The sequence below is a fragment of the Rhizophagus irregularis genome, chromosome 16 (genome assembly GCF_026210795.1).
Source record: "Rhizophagus irregularis chromosome 16, complete sequence".
Lineage (NCBI taxonomy): Eukaryota > Fungi > Glomeromycota > Glomeromycetes > Glomerales > Glomeraceae > Rhizophagus > Rhizophagus irregularis.
This window is the reverse complement of record NC_089444.1, coordinates 3639506-3656621: the sequence shown is the minus strand read 5'-3', so window position 1 is coordinate 3656621 and position 17116 is coordinate 3639506. Positions and strand designations below refer to the sequence as shown.

Sequence of the window (17116 nt, the reverse complement as noted above, 5' to 3'; positions counted from 1 at the left end):
TTGGGTATACTGAATATTTCTGATTTTACTGAAAACTTCCAGAAATTTTGATATGTTTAAATATCATATTTATTTAAATTATTTCTTTCTCTTTCAAATTTTTTAGTTGAAAAGGACGTTAAATTAATTATTAGTTTGGAATGGCTTTATCATTAATATTATAAAAGATTTGAAATATTAATAATTCTATAAATGTAAATAGTCCCCTATATAATTTAATTATATGAAAAAAATTTGTTACATTAAATTTTACTAATAAAATGCAGTATAATGTTGAATAAAGAAAAACTCATAAATTCATAAATGTAAATAGTCCCTTATATATTATAATGAATTTCTTTTAAAACAAATGTTTTTTTAATGTAAAAAAGATTTTTGCAAAATAAATTTTAATATAAAGGGCAGTTTGAAGTTTTTTGAGTATAACATTTTACAAATATTTTGATTTTCTTTTATTTTACTGTATTATACTAAAATTTTTTAATATTCTGAATAATTCATTATAGTATTAACGAATTTTCTTATAATGGAAGTTTGATAAGCTTGGACATTTACTTTGTTATATTAAGAACTAATTGTATTTTCAAAGATCTGAAGATTTTATTAATATGGATTTGTATTTAGTTGTAAAATGGAGCATTTTTGAAAATATATTTTGCAGGTATTATCATTGTCTTAATATTCTTTTTATTACTATATCCATCACATAACTTCTTATATATCAAATATATAGTTGTATTGTAATATGTCTATCATTAGATAGATGAAATTAGATTTTTGACCTAGAAGATCTTATAACTTTGAAAGTTTTATACTGATTGGGGTGTCAGTTGAATTGTCATTAATCTAAAGTTTGGTATAATATCAATTTATATGTACTTTTAATATATGCTTTTTAATCGGTAATAGTAATAAATTGTTGGTGAGCAAATTGAAATCTAAATTTGATAACAGTACTGTTAAAATTTAAATATTGTATTTTATTATTTTTATTTATTAACAATCGATTGTATTTATTATAAAGTATTATTAGAATTTTAAATATTGTTTTTTATTAATATAGTATTGTAGTATTATTATATAGTATTGGGATATATAGTATTGTTATAGATTGTTATATGTAATATTAAATATTGTATTTGTATAAAGAATTAAGTGATTTGCATAAGAATTTCGAAAATTTGCGTAATGTCACGTTGTAGATTTCTGCGTAATTAAAATTCCGGCCGGAATTAATTGATCTGCATATTAATTTCCTTTTTAGAAAATATTGTGTAACCCAACATTTTATTTTCCGTTAGAAACAAATATTCCTTTTTTGGAAATTTGTGTAACATCACGTGATATATTTTGACTCCATCGGTTGGCTGGCTTGGTTCGGCTTGTTTATGCGCATTTACATACACTTTATTACGTGTACATGTCTCTACATGCACTAACACGAAAGTAACGTGTATAAATGCCCTTTAAGTTGATAAAATTTGGCTTGATTCGCTTGATTGATCCTTTAAGCCGATATACTTTGCCATGATTTCGCTTGATAAGCCAATACGGGTTGGCTTGGGTTGGCTTGAAGTTCGGCTTGGCTTGGCTTGGCTTGGCTTGATCGGCTTGGCTTGGCTTAAAGGTCTGAACCCGTGATCTTGCGAAATATGTCAATGTAAATATGTAAAAAAATATCCTTGGATTCAAACCCGTGTCTCGTGACTTTATCAAAAAAGTAAAAAAAAAATGTAAAAAAAAAAATCATCCCCCGGATTCGAACCACTGTGTCTCACCTTCAATCTTGTTAGTGACAGAGACTGCGCAAATATACATGAAAAATCTGTGAAAAATCAGTGATACAGGGGGATGCGACGCGATCTCCACACCTTCCCCGTGACCAATCACATGCCTTCAATTTAATTAGTGACAGAGAATTGCCAAATATATATAGGGGGAGATATAGGGGGAGATGATGATACAGGGGGAATAGGGGATTATATAATATAGGGTGATTTGGAGCAATCTAACTATAAAAATTGCTATAATAATGGTTGCCTTGTAAAAAAGGTTGATCCGTTTTTTATATTCCGTCTTTCCATAAAAGGCTCATATTTCCGGAATTAATAACCTTATATCACGGAATTTATCAAATCATTTACATTTTCCGTGAATGGATCTGTGAAAGGCTCATTTTTACGGAGTTTTTACATAAAATTTTTTATAGGGTTGCATGAATTTACTATGTATCAGCCGTATCACATGCTCCCTTCTGCATAAGCTTTTTTGATGATCATTATATTAGCTTGTTGCGAAAAAAAAGTGTTTTTTATTCAAAAAATTTTTTTAAGCCGTTTAAAAAATAATGCTGCTGTCTTCTCGGAAACGTGTGGAATATTTAAAGGACAATTTTAAAAACTGGACTAGTGGAAATGGACGAATTGATAATTTCATTCAAGAAGTGCAATTGAAAACTGAATACTTTGGCGATGATATAGTATTTGAATGGATACCATACAATCAGTTTTACGAAATTAAAGAAACGAGTAAAAATTTGGCTATAACATTATATTCAGTAATATGGCGTGATGGACCATTAGATTGGAATAAACAGGATAATAAATATGCAAGAGTTCCAAATAAAAAAGTTGCTTTAAAACGTTTACATTACTCACAAAATCACATTAATTTCGTAATAAATGAGGTATAAAATTTTTTTGCATTTTTTCTTTATTTTTTGACAAATTATTTAGAATTATTCTAACTATCATCGGGAGTGATGTTCACCGGTGACTGAAATTATGACGATTGACCAGCATTAAAAAAATATAGTGCCGGTAAAAATTGATAATTCTGGCCAACGGTGATGATCACCCCCGGTGATTTGAAGTAAAAAAAATTACTTATCTCTCATTTATGTTTTAGGCTAAAAAATATTCAGTAAATAGACGTGGTCATAAGATTAATGAAATATGTGGAATATCTAAAAACCCAGATACAAATGATTATATTTTAGTTCTAAATAATTCCATAAACCTCGTAAAATGGACAAGTGGAAATAAAAGGATCGACGAATTCATTCAAAAAATGCAATTAAGTACTAATAAACGTGATGATATAATATTTGAATGGATATCATACAGTCAGTTTAATGAAATTAAAAAAATGGGCAAAAATGACTTTGTGACAACATATTCAGCAATATGGAAGAATGGTCCACTATATTATAGTAATCAGCATAATATATATGCAAGAGATTTAAATAAAAAAATTACTTTGAAGTATTTACATAACTCACAAAATATTACTGACGAAGTTCTAAATAAGGTGTGTTGGAGATTATATATTTTCTATTTTTTTTTTTTTTTATAAGTTAAAATATTAATCTCATTTATTAATGTTCAGGCAAGTATTTATTCAAAGATCTTTAAAATATATGGAATATCTCAACATCCAAATACAAATGATATTATTTTTGTTCTAAATAGAATTTTCTAAAAGTTTGTTTGGAAAAATTAATATTACCCGGGCAAGTGGAAATAAAAAAACTGATGATTTCATTCAAGAAGTGCAATTAGGCTATGGCATAATATTTGAATGGATACCATATTATCAGTTTGATAAAATTAATGAATTAAATAAAAATGATTTTATGACAGTATATTCAGCAATATGGAAAGATGGTCCATTATACAAAAAGAACAGATTGGATAATTATTATACAAGAGATTCAAATAAAGAAGTAGCATTGAAATGCTCATATAACTCGCAAGATTCTATTGAACTTGTAATAAATAAGGTATAATATTCTTATATTAACTTTTTTTATTAAATATATTTATTTATCTCTTTTACTTATATTTCAGGCTAAAAAGTACTTAGAAAAATTTAATAGAAAAATCTTCAAACCATACGGAATATCACAAAATCCAGATACAAATGATTATATTTTAGTTCTAGTAAGTAATATTATCTGGATAAGTGGAAATAAAAAAATTGATGATTTTATTCAAAAAGTGCAATTAAAATCTAATGAATATTATCTATATGAAGTATTTGAATGGATTCCATATTATCAGCTTGATAAAATTAATGAAATAAATAAAAATGATTTGATGACAGTATATTCAGCAACATGGAAAGATGGTCCATTATATTGTGATTATGATAATTATGAATATACAAGATATTCAAATAAAGAAGTAGCATTAAAATGCTTACATAACTCACATGATTCTATTGAACTTGTAATAAATGAGGTATAGCATTTTTATAAATGTTCTTAACTTTTTCAATATAATATATTTATCTTTAGTTTATATTTTAGGCTAAAAAGTACTTGAAAGAATTTAATAGAAAAGCCTTTAAGCCATATGGAATTTCACAAAATCCAGATACAAAAGATTATATTTTAGTTCTAAATGATATTATCTGGATAAGTGGAAATAAAAAAATTGATGATTTTATTCAAGAAATGCAATCAAATATTAAAGAATATGGTGATATAGTATTTGAATGGATACCATATTGTCAGCTTGATAAAATTAATGAAATAAATAAAAATGATTCTACAACAGTATATTCAGCAATATGGAAAGATGGTCCAATGTATCAATGTACAAGAGATTCAAATACAAAAGTTACTTTAAAATGCTTGCATAGCTCACAAGATCCTATTGAACTTGTAATAAATGAGGTATAACATTTTTATGAATATTCTTAACTTTTTTCAATATTATATATTTATCTTTTTGTTTATATTTTAGACTAAAAAGTACTTAAAAAAATTTAATAGAAGAGCCTTTAAGGCATATGGAATATCACAAAATCCAGATACAAAAGATTATATTTTAGTTCTAAATGATATTATCTGGATAAGTGGAAATAAAAAAATTGATGATTTTATTCAAGAAATGCAATCAAATATTAAAGAAGATGATGATATAGTATTTGAATGGATACCATACAATCAACTTGATAATATTAGTGAAATAAATAAAAATGATTTTATGACAGTATATTCAGCAATATGGAAAGATGGTCCATTATATTTTAATTGCAATAATCTTAAATATACAAGAGATTCATGTAAAGAAGTTGCTTTAAAATGCTTACATAACTCACAAGATCTTATTGAATTTGTAATAAATGAGGTACAACATTTTTATAAATATTCTTAATTTTTTTCAATATAATATATTTATTTTTGTTTACATTTCAGGCTGAATATTATTTACTAATTAGGAAAGTTAAACCATATGGAATATCTAAAAATCCAAATACAAATGATTTTATTTTAGTTTTAAATCTTACAAGCAGAAACAAATTAATTGACAATTCCTTTATTTTATACATTCCATATTCTGAGTTTTATAATATTAAAAAAATAGGTAAAGGTGGGTTTGCTACAATATATTTAGCAACGTGGAATGATAAAAAAGTTGCTTTAAAATGTTTAGATAATTTACAAAATTCTAATATTGAATTAACAAATGAGGTATAAATTGTCTTATAAATTTTTTAAATTTGTACATAATAACATATTTATTTATATATTAATGTTCTAATACTAGGCTAGAGCATATTCAACTGCTAGATCAATTGATGATAGCAATATTTTAAAAATATATGGAATATCTCAAAATCCAAATACAGAAGAATATGTTATTGTTCTTCATTATGCAAATGGTGGAGATTTTAATAATTGGATAAGTGTAAATGAAAACTTTAAATATTTTAGCTGGGAAAAGAAGTTAGGAACATTATACTTTATTGCATGTGGTCTTAAAAAAATTCATGAAAAACAGATGGTTCATCATGATTTTCATACAGGAAATATATTATTTAATATTTCTTCTATGGAGGAATATGGCAACAGAATATATATTTCTGATATGGGATTATGTAGAAAAGTTGATGATATTAATCAAAATAATATTTATGGAGTAATGCCTTATGTGGCACCTGAAGTACTAAGAGGATGTACTTATACTCAAGTAGCAGATATCTATAGTTTTGGTATGATTATGTATTTTGCATTAACTGGAAGGCAGCCTTTTGATGATCGTGCGCATGATCATCTTTTAGCACTAGATATCTGTAATGGAATTCGACCTAAATTAAATGAAACAGGAACACCAGAAGGTTATATTGATTTAATGAAAAAATGTTGGAATTCAAATCCAGAAAATAGACCTAATGTAATTGAATTAAATCTTTCACTTTTTTGCATTACCATTAATAATTTAGAAATTAAAAAAGCAGAGAATTATAGAAATTTACACCTTTCTTCTTTAATGGAAAATAGACAAACAACCACTCATCCTCAAGCTATTTATACATCTCGGTTACTTAATCCTTTTACAAAAGATCTTCCAAAATATGATAATAATTCTGAATGTTTAGACTGTGCAATTTTGGATTAGTAGATATGAATGAAACATATTATGAATGATCTTATAATTTTTTTCTTTATTTGAAAGAATATATGTTTGCACTTTATGTATTAAGAAATTTTTTTTTTTAGACTATAATATGAATTATTTATAACAAGTATAATTATCTTCTATATATTAGTATTTTTTGTCCAACATTGATTATAATAGAGTATTGTAAATGTAAGTTTCATTTTACATGAATAAAAATCAATTTGTAATTGGGAAATTTATATTATAACAGATATATTTATATTGTTTAATATATTATAATTTAATTTAATACTTTCAAGAAATCAAAGAAATAATTTCATTTTTATTTTTAATTTTATAGCTGGGAATAGGACTGGCATAAGACAATTTAACAGAAAATAGTGAGCTAAATAACTTTGAGGTTGGACTTGTAACATTATTGAAGAACAATTAATTTTAAATACTTTTTTTGTTAAATTGTATTTTTATCTATTGCTTTTTTTTTAAAAAAAAATAAAAAAATTTTTAGCAAAATCTGCCAGTTATTTTAACATCTAATCGTGACTTTTACATGAAGAATATATTGTTTAAGCATATAGAATATATAAATATATGTATTTCTGATATGGGATTATGTAGAGAAGCTGGTAATATTGATGAAACAAAACTTTATGGAATTATGCCTTTTGTATTAAGAAGATCAACAAAAAAGAGTAAATAAAGGAAGGCTTTGTTTAATGAATATGATTGAATCATCCAACTAACCAGCCATAATGATTATTATATTAATATGATATTTTGATGTGTTTATTTCATTTTATGATGATCAGACAGTGAAATTCACTGAGAAAGCGATGAATAAGCTTTCTCCAATGATAGATAAACTAGCAGAAAATCAATTCAAGAAGTTAGTGGAATACGACCTAACTACTATATCGTAAATATAGTTACAAGGAGAATGCCCTTTATGTCTAGATTATATTTTGAATGGACCTTTACATGATTTTTGTAAACATGTGCATACAGACATGAATATGTAATGATTACTTAAAATCACCAAATTATGACGAATTTATTGAAAATATAGCAAACAAATTAGTTACTTATTTTAAGAATAAGTTACCAAATTCTAGCAAAAATTTATTGATTTACAATGGAAATACTAGCGGAGCATACCAGGAAATAATCCGGTTATGTATATAATTTACAAGGCATGTATTAAAAATTTAATTGTTAATAATTATTATCATATATAATTATATTTATTTATACTCATTTTTATAACTTATATGTTTAGGAAATTCAGTTTTTATTGAACGATCTACTTTAAATCATATAAATGATCCTTTCTGCTGACCAGATGGCTTAAACATTCATACATAAAGTAATTATAGTACTCTATCAAAGCCCTTTAGCTAAAACCAAGAAAAAGAAATCCATTACAAATTCCCATCTAATTTGCCATTAAATTCCATTTTCTGCACAAAAAAGACAAACTAAACAGATATGACAAAATTTGTGAAAAAGTAATGTAACAAATAGAGAACAATTAATAATTTTAATTGGTTTTATATTTTAATAATTGTTGTTTAATTTATCGTTTCTATTATCTATTAGAATTTTCATAATAATGAGAATATACAAATATCAGTACAATTTCCAATAATACTCAATCTATTTTACCAGTTCCCGCTGTAATTTCAGTCAACGCGGACCGATCGGACCATGCCATAGATCATGATCAGAAATTTTCAAACAAATATAAACAACTGCTGTTCGTATGAAATTTTAATTATTTCAATTGATATTGAATGTTGATATCAATATTAACTTTCATGTTTAAAACGCTTCTTCCTTTTAGGAATTCACTAAATCCAGCTATAGGCAATTACGTACGGTAATTTGTTACACAATTTGATGAATCTATTTGCCTTCGTTTTTTTCTAAAATATTATCGGTACAACACGATAATCTGATTCGATGTGTCACGTGTTCAGGAGCGCGCATTTCCGACACTATTCAAATTTTGTCGCTTCAAATAGTTGTTTTTTTTTCATATGACAACCTTCCTCTTCAAAAATAAATAAATAAATAAATAATTCAAGCTTTTTTGGCTTTTTTAGATACTTCCCGATAAGAAAAAATTTTTTCTTTAGTATTTAGAAAGCGAGGTGTCATCTTTTTTGGTACTTGTGTATTTCTTTAATCTTTTATAGTAGTATTGCACGAAGACTAATAATGTATGGTTTATTGAATTTTTAAGTTTTCGGGAAATTTTAATAGCTTCTATTTCAAGGCGTGTGCGGATAAATTTTTGGGAAAAACTTATATGTAATTTATAATATAAATTAATACATATCAGAAAATAAAATTAAGAAGTCCGAATTAATCTAAAATACTCGGTGTTTGATTCATAACTGGGCCATTTAAAAAAAAATTTCTAATGATAAACTTTTATGATATTTTGCATAAGTTAATTGATGGCACACCCTCGTTAATATTTATTGCAATATGAAATATGAAATAATTTTAATACGTTGGAATTATAAAAGAATCAGAATTATTTAGTAGTAAGTGTTAAATGCTGAAGATATTATTTATATTTGAATATTTATTGGCAACTGGATTTACTATACAATTTCTTTTTTTTTTAATATTAGTTGTACGATTATATAATCAACTCGTGATTTAGAAAACAAAATATTCAAAAAAGAAAATAATATTCTTTTTCACAAAGTATAAATATTCATAAATATATTCATTCTACTGAACATCAATATATATATATATATATATATATTAATATTTATTATTTTACTTATTAATAATTAATTAGACAACCGTTACTTATGATGTAATCATAAATAATTTTATACCTAAAAGAGTGCTTTGTCCAGAAAGTAATTTAAAAGAATTCCATATTTCCATTTTCTGAAAAAAAAAATTTTCGCGAAATATTTATAAAAATAAATCATTTTATACCGTATCACAACTATCACATGAAATATTGAAGATTGTCCTGTGAATAAAGACTAACTTAAAATTTAAATTCTATATACGTTAGATCTACGTAAAGTGTACAAATTTGAAACGGCCTAACCATAGATAACTAGAAAAGTATTATTTATCAGTCACATGCGATATTTTCGATGATCATTTATATAGCTTGTAATAAAATTTTTTTTATAAAAAAAAAAATTTGTTTAGACAATAATGACGTCGTTTCAGAAAAGTGTGGATTGTGTGAAATATTTAAAGAATAATTTTACAAGTAGGACCAGTGGAAATAAAGAAATTGATAATTTCATTCAAGAAATACAATTAAAAACTGGTTACTATGACGATTATATAATATTTGAATGGATACCATACGATCAATTTTATGATATTAAAGAAATAGATAAAAATGGTTTTATAACGGTATATTCAGTAACATGGAGAGATGGTCCATTATATTGGAACAAACAAAATAACAAATATGTAAGAGTTCCAAATAAGAAAGTTGCATTAAAACGTTTACATAATTCACAATATCTTATAAATTTTTTAATAGATGAGGTATAAAGTTTTTTTTTTACGATATTTTTTATTATATACATTTTTTTAATATAATGTATTAATTTCTTTTATTTATATTCTAGGCTAAAAAATATTCAACGGAAAAATTTTGTCATGATATTACTGAAATATATGGAATATCTCAAAATCCAACTACAAATGATTATATTTTAGTTCTAAATAATTCCATAAATCTAGTAAAGTGGACGAGTGGAATTAAAAAAATTGATGATTTCATTCAAGAAATGCAATTAAGAGTAAATAAAAATGATGATATAATATTTGAATGGATACCATACAGTCAGTTTAATGAATTTAAAGAAATAGGCAAAAATGGTTTTATGGCTATATATTCAGCGATATGGAAGAATGGTCCATTACATTATATTGATCGCTATAATGCATATGGTAGAAATTCGAATAAAAAAATTACCTTAAAATGTTTACATAAATCGCAAAAAACCATCGATAAAGTTTTAAATAAGGTATATAGTAATCTTGGATATTTCATATATTTATTTTTTAAGAGTATAAAATATTAATCGCTTACTTTTATTCATGTTTTTAGGCAAGAATATATTCAAAGATCCTTGAAGTATATGGAATATCTCAAAATCCAAATACGAAAGATTTTATTTTGGTCTTAAATAATATAAATTGGCCAAGTGGAAATAAAAAAATTGATAGTTTTATTCAAGAAATGCAATTAAACAATAAATATGATGGCATAGTATTTGAATGGATACCATACGATCAATTTGATAAAATTAAAGAGACGAGTAAATATGGATCTATAACAGAATATTCAGCAATATGGAAGGATGGTCCATTATATTATAAAAGAGATTCAAATAAAGAAATTGTTTTAAAATATTTACATAACTCACAAAATTCCATTGATTTTCTGATTAATAAGGTAAAATTTCTCAAAATATTTTTAATTTTTTTTTTATATACTGTATATATATTTTGTAAATAAATAATTAATTATGTCTTTTGTTTATATTTAGGTTAAGAAGTATATAAAAAATTATAGATATGATAATTTTCTTAAATTATATGGTATATCTCAAAATCCAGATACGAAAAATTATATTTTAGTTCAAAGTAATTCAATAAACTGGATGAGTAAAAATGAACAAATTGATGATTTCATTCTAGAAATGCAATTTAAATCAAATGACTTCGCTACTTTAGTATTCGAATGGATACCATATGATCAATTTGATAAAATTAAAGAAACAAGCAAAATTAAGTCTGTAACAGTATATCAATTTGATAAAATTAAAGAAACAAGTAAAAATAAGTCTGTAACAGTATATTCGGCAATGTGGAAAGATGGTCCGTTATATAACAAATTACATGATAGAAATTCAAATAAAGAAGTTGCGTTAAAATGTTTACACAACTTACAAAATCCCGTTGAATCACTAATAAATAAGGTACTAGAATTTATATTTGTATTTCAATTTGTTTTTCTTTAACATACTTTATTTATCTTTATCATTTTCATTTTAGGCAAAAATATATTCAAAGATTCTTGATATATACGGTATATCTCAAAATCCAGACACAAATGATTATATTTTGGTCTTAAATAATGTTACCTGGGAAAGTGGAAATAAAAAAATTGACGATTTTATTCAAGAAATGCAATTGAAATTTAACGATTTATTATTTGAGTGGATACCACACAATCAGTTTAATGAAATCAATAAAATAGGCAAAAGTGGGTTTTCCACAATTTATTCGGCAATATGGAAGGACGGTCCTATATTCAAGAAAAATCAACAAAATGGAAATTATACGAGAGATTCAAATAAAGAAGTTACTTTAAAATGTTTAAATAAATCACAAGATCCTATTGAATCTGTAATTAATGAGGTATACCATTTTTACAAATATTCTTAATTTTTTTTTAATATAAAGTATTTATTTATCTTTCTTATATTTTAGGCTAAAAAATATCTAGCAAAAGAAATTGATAGAAAAATCTTTAAACCATATGGGATATCTCAAAATCCAGATACTGCTGAATTAATTTTGGTTTTAAATAATATTACTTGGAAAAATGGAAATAAAAAAATTGATGATTTTATTTTAGAAATGCAATTGAAATCTAATGATTTATTATTTGAATGGATACCATACAGTCAATTTAATGAAATTAAAACATCAGGCGAGAGTAGTTTTGTTACAATATATTCAGCAATATGGAAGAATGGTCCTATATGCAAGAACAATCAGCAGAATGGGAATTATGCAAGAGATTCAAATAAAGAAGTTACTTTAAAATGTTTAAATAAATCACCTATTGAAACTGTAATTGACGAGGTACGCCATTTTTATAAATATTCTTAATTTTTTTAATATAATGTATTTATTTATCTTTCTTATATTTTAGGCTAAAAAATATTTAACAAAAGAAATTAATAGAAAAATCTTTAAACCATATGGAATATCTCTAAATCCAAATACAAATGATTTTATTGTAGTTTTAAATAATATTACTTGGATGAGTGGAAATAAAGAAATTGATGATTTTATTCATGAAACACAATCAAGAATTAATGATTCATTATTTGAATGGATACCATACAATCAATTTAATGAAATTAAAGAAATAGATAAAAATGAATTTATGACAGTATGTTCAGCAATATGGATTGATGGTCCGTTATGTAGGAACTGGCTAAGTGAATATACAAGAGATTCCAATAAAGAGGTTACATTAAAATGCTTAAATAACTCACAAGATCTTATTGAATTTGTAATCAATGAGGTATAAACATTTTTAGGCTTCTTAATTTTTTTTTTTTAATACAATATATTTATTTTTTTTATTAATATTTTAGGCTAAAAGATATTCAACAAAAGAATTTAACAGAAAAATCTTTAAACCATATGGAATAACTCAAAATCCAGATTCAAATAACTTTATTTTGGTTCTGAGTAATATTACCTGGATAAGTGGAAATGAAAAAGTTGATGTATTTGTTCAAGAAGCACAATCAAGAGTTAGTGATTTGTTATTTGAATGGATACCATATAACCAGTTTAATGAAATCAAAGAAATAAGCAAAGATAATCATACTTCAGTATATTCAGCAATATGGAAGGATGGTCCAATATATAGGAAGAATCAATGGAATGAAAACTATATGAGAGATCCAAATAAAGAAGTTACTTTAAAATGTTTAAATAATTCAAAAGAACTTATTGATTCTGTAATAAAAGAGGTACATTATTTTTTTCTAATTATTTTAATTCTTTTATAAAGATATATTTAACTTTTTTTCCTTGCATTTTAGGCTAAAAGTTATTTAACAAAAGAATTTAATAAAAAAATCTTTAAACCATATGGAATATCTCAAAATCCAGATACAAATGATTTTATTTTGATTTCAGACAATATTACCTGGACAAGTGGAAATAAAAAAATTGAAGATTTTATTCAAGATGTTCAATTAAAAATTAATGATTCATTATTTGAATGGATACCATACAATCAGTTTAATGAAATTAAAAAAATACGTAAAGGTGGTTTTGCTACAGTATATTCAGCAATATGGAAGAATGGTCCATTATACAATAATAATCAATTGAACGAAAATTATGCAAGAGATTCAAATAAGAAAGTCGCCTTAAAAATTTTAGATAATTCACAAAATCTTTCCAGCGAATTTCTAAATAAGGTATAGTAAATTTCTCTTATAAATTTATAAATTATATTAAATAATATTTTTTTTATTTATATATGTTAATATTTTAATAGGTTAAAGTATATTTAACTAAAATGGTTAATAAGAATAACATCTTAAAAATATATGGAATGTCTCAAGATCCAATTACAAAAGAATATATTATTGTTCTTTATTATGCAGAAGGTGGAAATTTTAATAATTGGATAAGTGTAAATGAAAATTTTAAATGTTTTAGTTGGAAAAAGAAGTTAAGAACATTATTTGATATTGCATGTGGTCTTAAAGATATTCATGAAAAGCAGATGGTTCATCATGGGTTTCATACAGGAAATATATTATTTAGTAATATTTCTATGGAAAATATTAATAAAATATTTATTTCGGATATGGGATTATGTGGAAAAGTTAATGATGTAAATAAATCTAATGTTTATGGAGTTATGCCTTATGTAGCCCCTGAAGTATTAAAAGGAAGACCTTATACTCAAGTAGCAGATATCTATAGTTTTGGTATGATTATGTATTTTGTGGCAACTGGTAGACAACCTTTTGATAATTGTTCACATAATTTCAATTTGGCATTAGATATATGTAAAGGAATTAGACCTAAATTAAATGAACCAGAAGCACCAAAAAGTTATATTAATTTAATGGAAAAATGTTGGAATTTAATTCCAAACGATAGACCCAATATAATTGAATTATGTCAATCACTTTGGTCTATTTCTATTAATAATTCAGAAATTGAAAAAGCAGAAAATTATAGAAATTTACATCTTTCTTCTTTAATGAAAAACAGACAAATAACTATTCATTATCAAGCTATTTATACATCTCGATTTCTTAATTCTTTTATTAAAGATCTACAATGAGCAAATCTTAAAATGGATAGTATAAATGAAGTACAGTATATATTATAAATGATTTTTACAGATTTTTTTTATCAACATTTTATTGAAAGAATATTATCATATACCAAAAAATGTTTTCTTTATATTTTTTAAATATACTGTAGTTATTAAGAATTATTTTTAGGTAAGTTATTAAGCTATATATTATATTAGTATTTTTGTCCAACATTGATTAAATAGAGTATCGTGAATGTAAGTTTCATTTTAAATAAATAAAATCAATTTGTAATTGGGCAAATTAAATTTAATATTGTGACATCTTATTATTTTTAAAGTATTTTAAATGTAGTATATTAAGTAAGAATTATTTACAATTCATTAAACTTGATTTTGATTTGAATCAACTTGGTTTGTATTTTAGTTTACTCATATCTTAAGCTTGAACTCTAAAATATAATTTAGCTTCAAATTGAATTTAATTCGTAAACTTTAAAATTTATTGTTTAATAAATCTATATTAGAAATGTAGCTATATATAAGTAAGATACATTAACATTCATATTGATAGATTTGATTACTTTACATTAATTTCCTTATTAAACTTGAATGTCAAAATCTCTATATGAATATATTTGGGATTTGACAAATATATGCTGAAATATAATTTTTGGAATTTTACCAAAATCTCAAATCCCAAATCCCAAATCTCAGATCTCAAATCCCAAATAAATTGTCGAAGTTGGTGAAATCCAAATTATTGGCCAAATTCTAAAAGTTTAAATTGTAACTGAATTAAATTAACCCAGATGCATAAAAACTAATCATTATTTATATTAGAAGTATAAATATATAGTTATAGATTATAAACAAGCACTCATAGAATAAATTTATGTAAGTATATGAGAATTTTACGAAAAAAATGAAAATGATCAATCTAAAAATCAATCAATGATCAAAAATTGAAAATCAATCGGTAAAACGATTGGTCCCATATTACCACATAATTCACTTTCACCTTTCTTTTTTTTTTGTTTAACTAAGTAAATATAAAAATAGAAAAGAAAGGGTAATTAAAATAACGTCCTTGACCAAAAAATTTGAAACATCTTTATGCAATGATGAAAAAAGAGGTGTTAAAAGTAATGGTGCAAAACAATACTAAAAGGTTTCAGGCGAAATGGGGTTTTCGAAATTTTTTTCATTAGACATAAAGGTAGAATCCAAACATAAGGCGTAATACGATATGGCAAAAATTGGGCGAAATCCAAATAAGGAAATATAATAAAAAAAATTGTTTATATAATATAATTTATAATTAAAAAATAAATTAACTTATAATAATAATTAATTATGTTTCTAAAAAGTTTGCATTATTTTATTGAGAGTTTATTTGATTTGTACATTTTTATCTTTAGTTATTATTCGTATCGTGTTACCTCATTTTAAAAACGTAATACAAGATCATCTGAAATTATCTGGCGCTAATAAATTATCCTATTTGGATTATTAGAATTAGTTTTTTATTTGATCACCATTAAAAGATATTTCAAGCCAGAGCGGACACAATTGCACTTATTTTTACACTTGTTTAAACACATATTTTACACTTAAAGTATGATTTTAAACGTTTATTTTTACATTTAAATGTTTATAATTTTTTTTTTTACAAATTTAGAATTTCTATTAAACTATTATAATTTTTTTTATAAATTTAGATTTCTATAAGAATTCTTTCTTGTAACACAATATTCAAATGTGGAAATCTAGATAATAAATGATTAAAAATAAAATTTAAACAAGAAAATAAATGTTTAAACCTCATTTTAGACGCCTTAGCAAGCAAAAAATAAATACATTTTTGTCTGTCCTGGTGTGTAATATAAAATAGTATGATCTAAATTAGCTATCGAACTGATATTAAGTGACGTGAATCTAGGTGCATGATCAGATGGTTCCATTGCATCGCCAAATCCATCAAGCTCTTCAAATTCATCAAATTCGTCTATAACAAACACTTGAGATTTGAGTACAATGTCGCAAATCATCAGCCGTAATTTCTTTTCCGTAAAAAGCCATTACTTTTTTAACATTTGTTATTCAAAAAGAACGCATCATCAATTCTACTAATATCTAAACGAGTTCTGCGATGCTTCATTAGGTGTAATTGAAAACATCTTGATCGCAAGAAACAAAAGGCATTTCTCTTGATACCAAGCAAATTGTGTTTCAGATTTTGAATCATAATCCAAATTAAATGGAGGATTTTTTCGTTTGAATTGCCGCAGTTGAATTAATAAATGATAAGAATTATTTCCTCCATGACCATGTGCTTGCCGATATTTAGTTGCAATACGGCATGCAATTTGAAAAGCTTTATCATTTAATTAACGTCCTAAAATTGATAATTAATTCGTACTGTATTTTACAATGGAATTGAATAAAAAATTGAAATAAAATTAATGATGGCACGATATAATGGATGTAAAGAATAAAAATTTACTTAAAGTCAACCGTTATAATATTGATAAATAAAATACGCAATTTATTAGCATAAGAAAGTAAAATATGGCGCCTTAGTAATTCATTATAATAAATAATAAAATTAAAAAAATGC

General features: G+C 24.4%; 3 protein-coding genes across 3 annotated transcripts; 2 read left to right on the top strand and 1 right to left on the bottom strand.

Moving 5' to 3' along the window:
* Nucleotides 1-2347: 2347 nt before the first annotated feature.
* Nucleotides 2348-6407, top strand: OCT59_008483 (uncharacterized protein; the record flags this gene model as incomplete). Its single annotated transcript, XM_066142504.1, has 10 exons — nucleotides 2348-2686; nucleotides 2908-3309; nucleotides 3471-3482; nucleotides 3599-3781; nucleotides 3849-4241; nucleotides 4310-4678; nucleotides 4749-5135; nucleotides 5204-5479; nucleotides 5556-5792; nucleotides 6036-6407. 10 exons carry the CDS (start codon nucleotides 2348-2350, stop codon nucleotides 6405-6407), a joined length of 2970 nt encoding a protein of 989 aa, XP_065999380.1.
* Nucleotides 6408-9602: 3195 nt separating this feature from the next.
* Nucleotides 9603-14523, top strand: OCT59_008482 (uncharacterized protein; the record flags this gene model as incomplete). Its single annotated transcript, XM_066142503.1, has 13 exons — nucleotides 9603-9621; nucleotides 9820-9947; nucleotides 10031-10432; nucleotides 10516-10863; nucleotides 10958-11389; nucleotides 11466-11831; nucleotides 11904-12281; nucleotides 12352-12729; nucleotides 12803-13186; nucleotides 13259-13642; nucleotides 13723-13834; nucleotides 14105-14161; nucleotides 14237-14523. The coding sequence occupies 13 exons, from the start codon at nucleotides 9603-9605 to the stop codon at nucleotides 14521-14523; spliced, it is 3675 nt and encodes a 1224-aa protein (XP_065999379.1).
* Nucleotides 14524-16334: 1811 nt separating this feature from the next.
* Nucleotides 16335-16547, bottom strand: OCT59_008481 (uncharacterized protein; the record flags this gene model as incomplete). The annotated part of the gene is made up of 1 exon (XM_066142502.1): nucleotides 16335-16547. The coding sequence occupies one exon, from the start codon at nucleotides 16545-16547 to the stop codon at nucleotides 16335-16337; it is 213 nt and encodes a 70-aa protein (XP_065999378.1).
* Nucleotides 16548-17116: the final 569 nt, after the last annotated feature.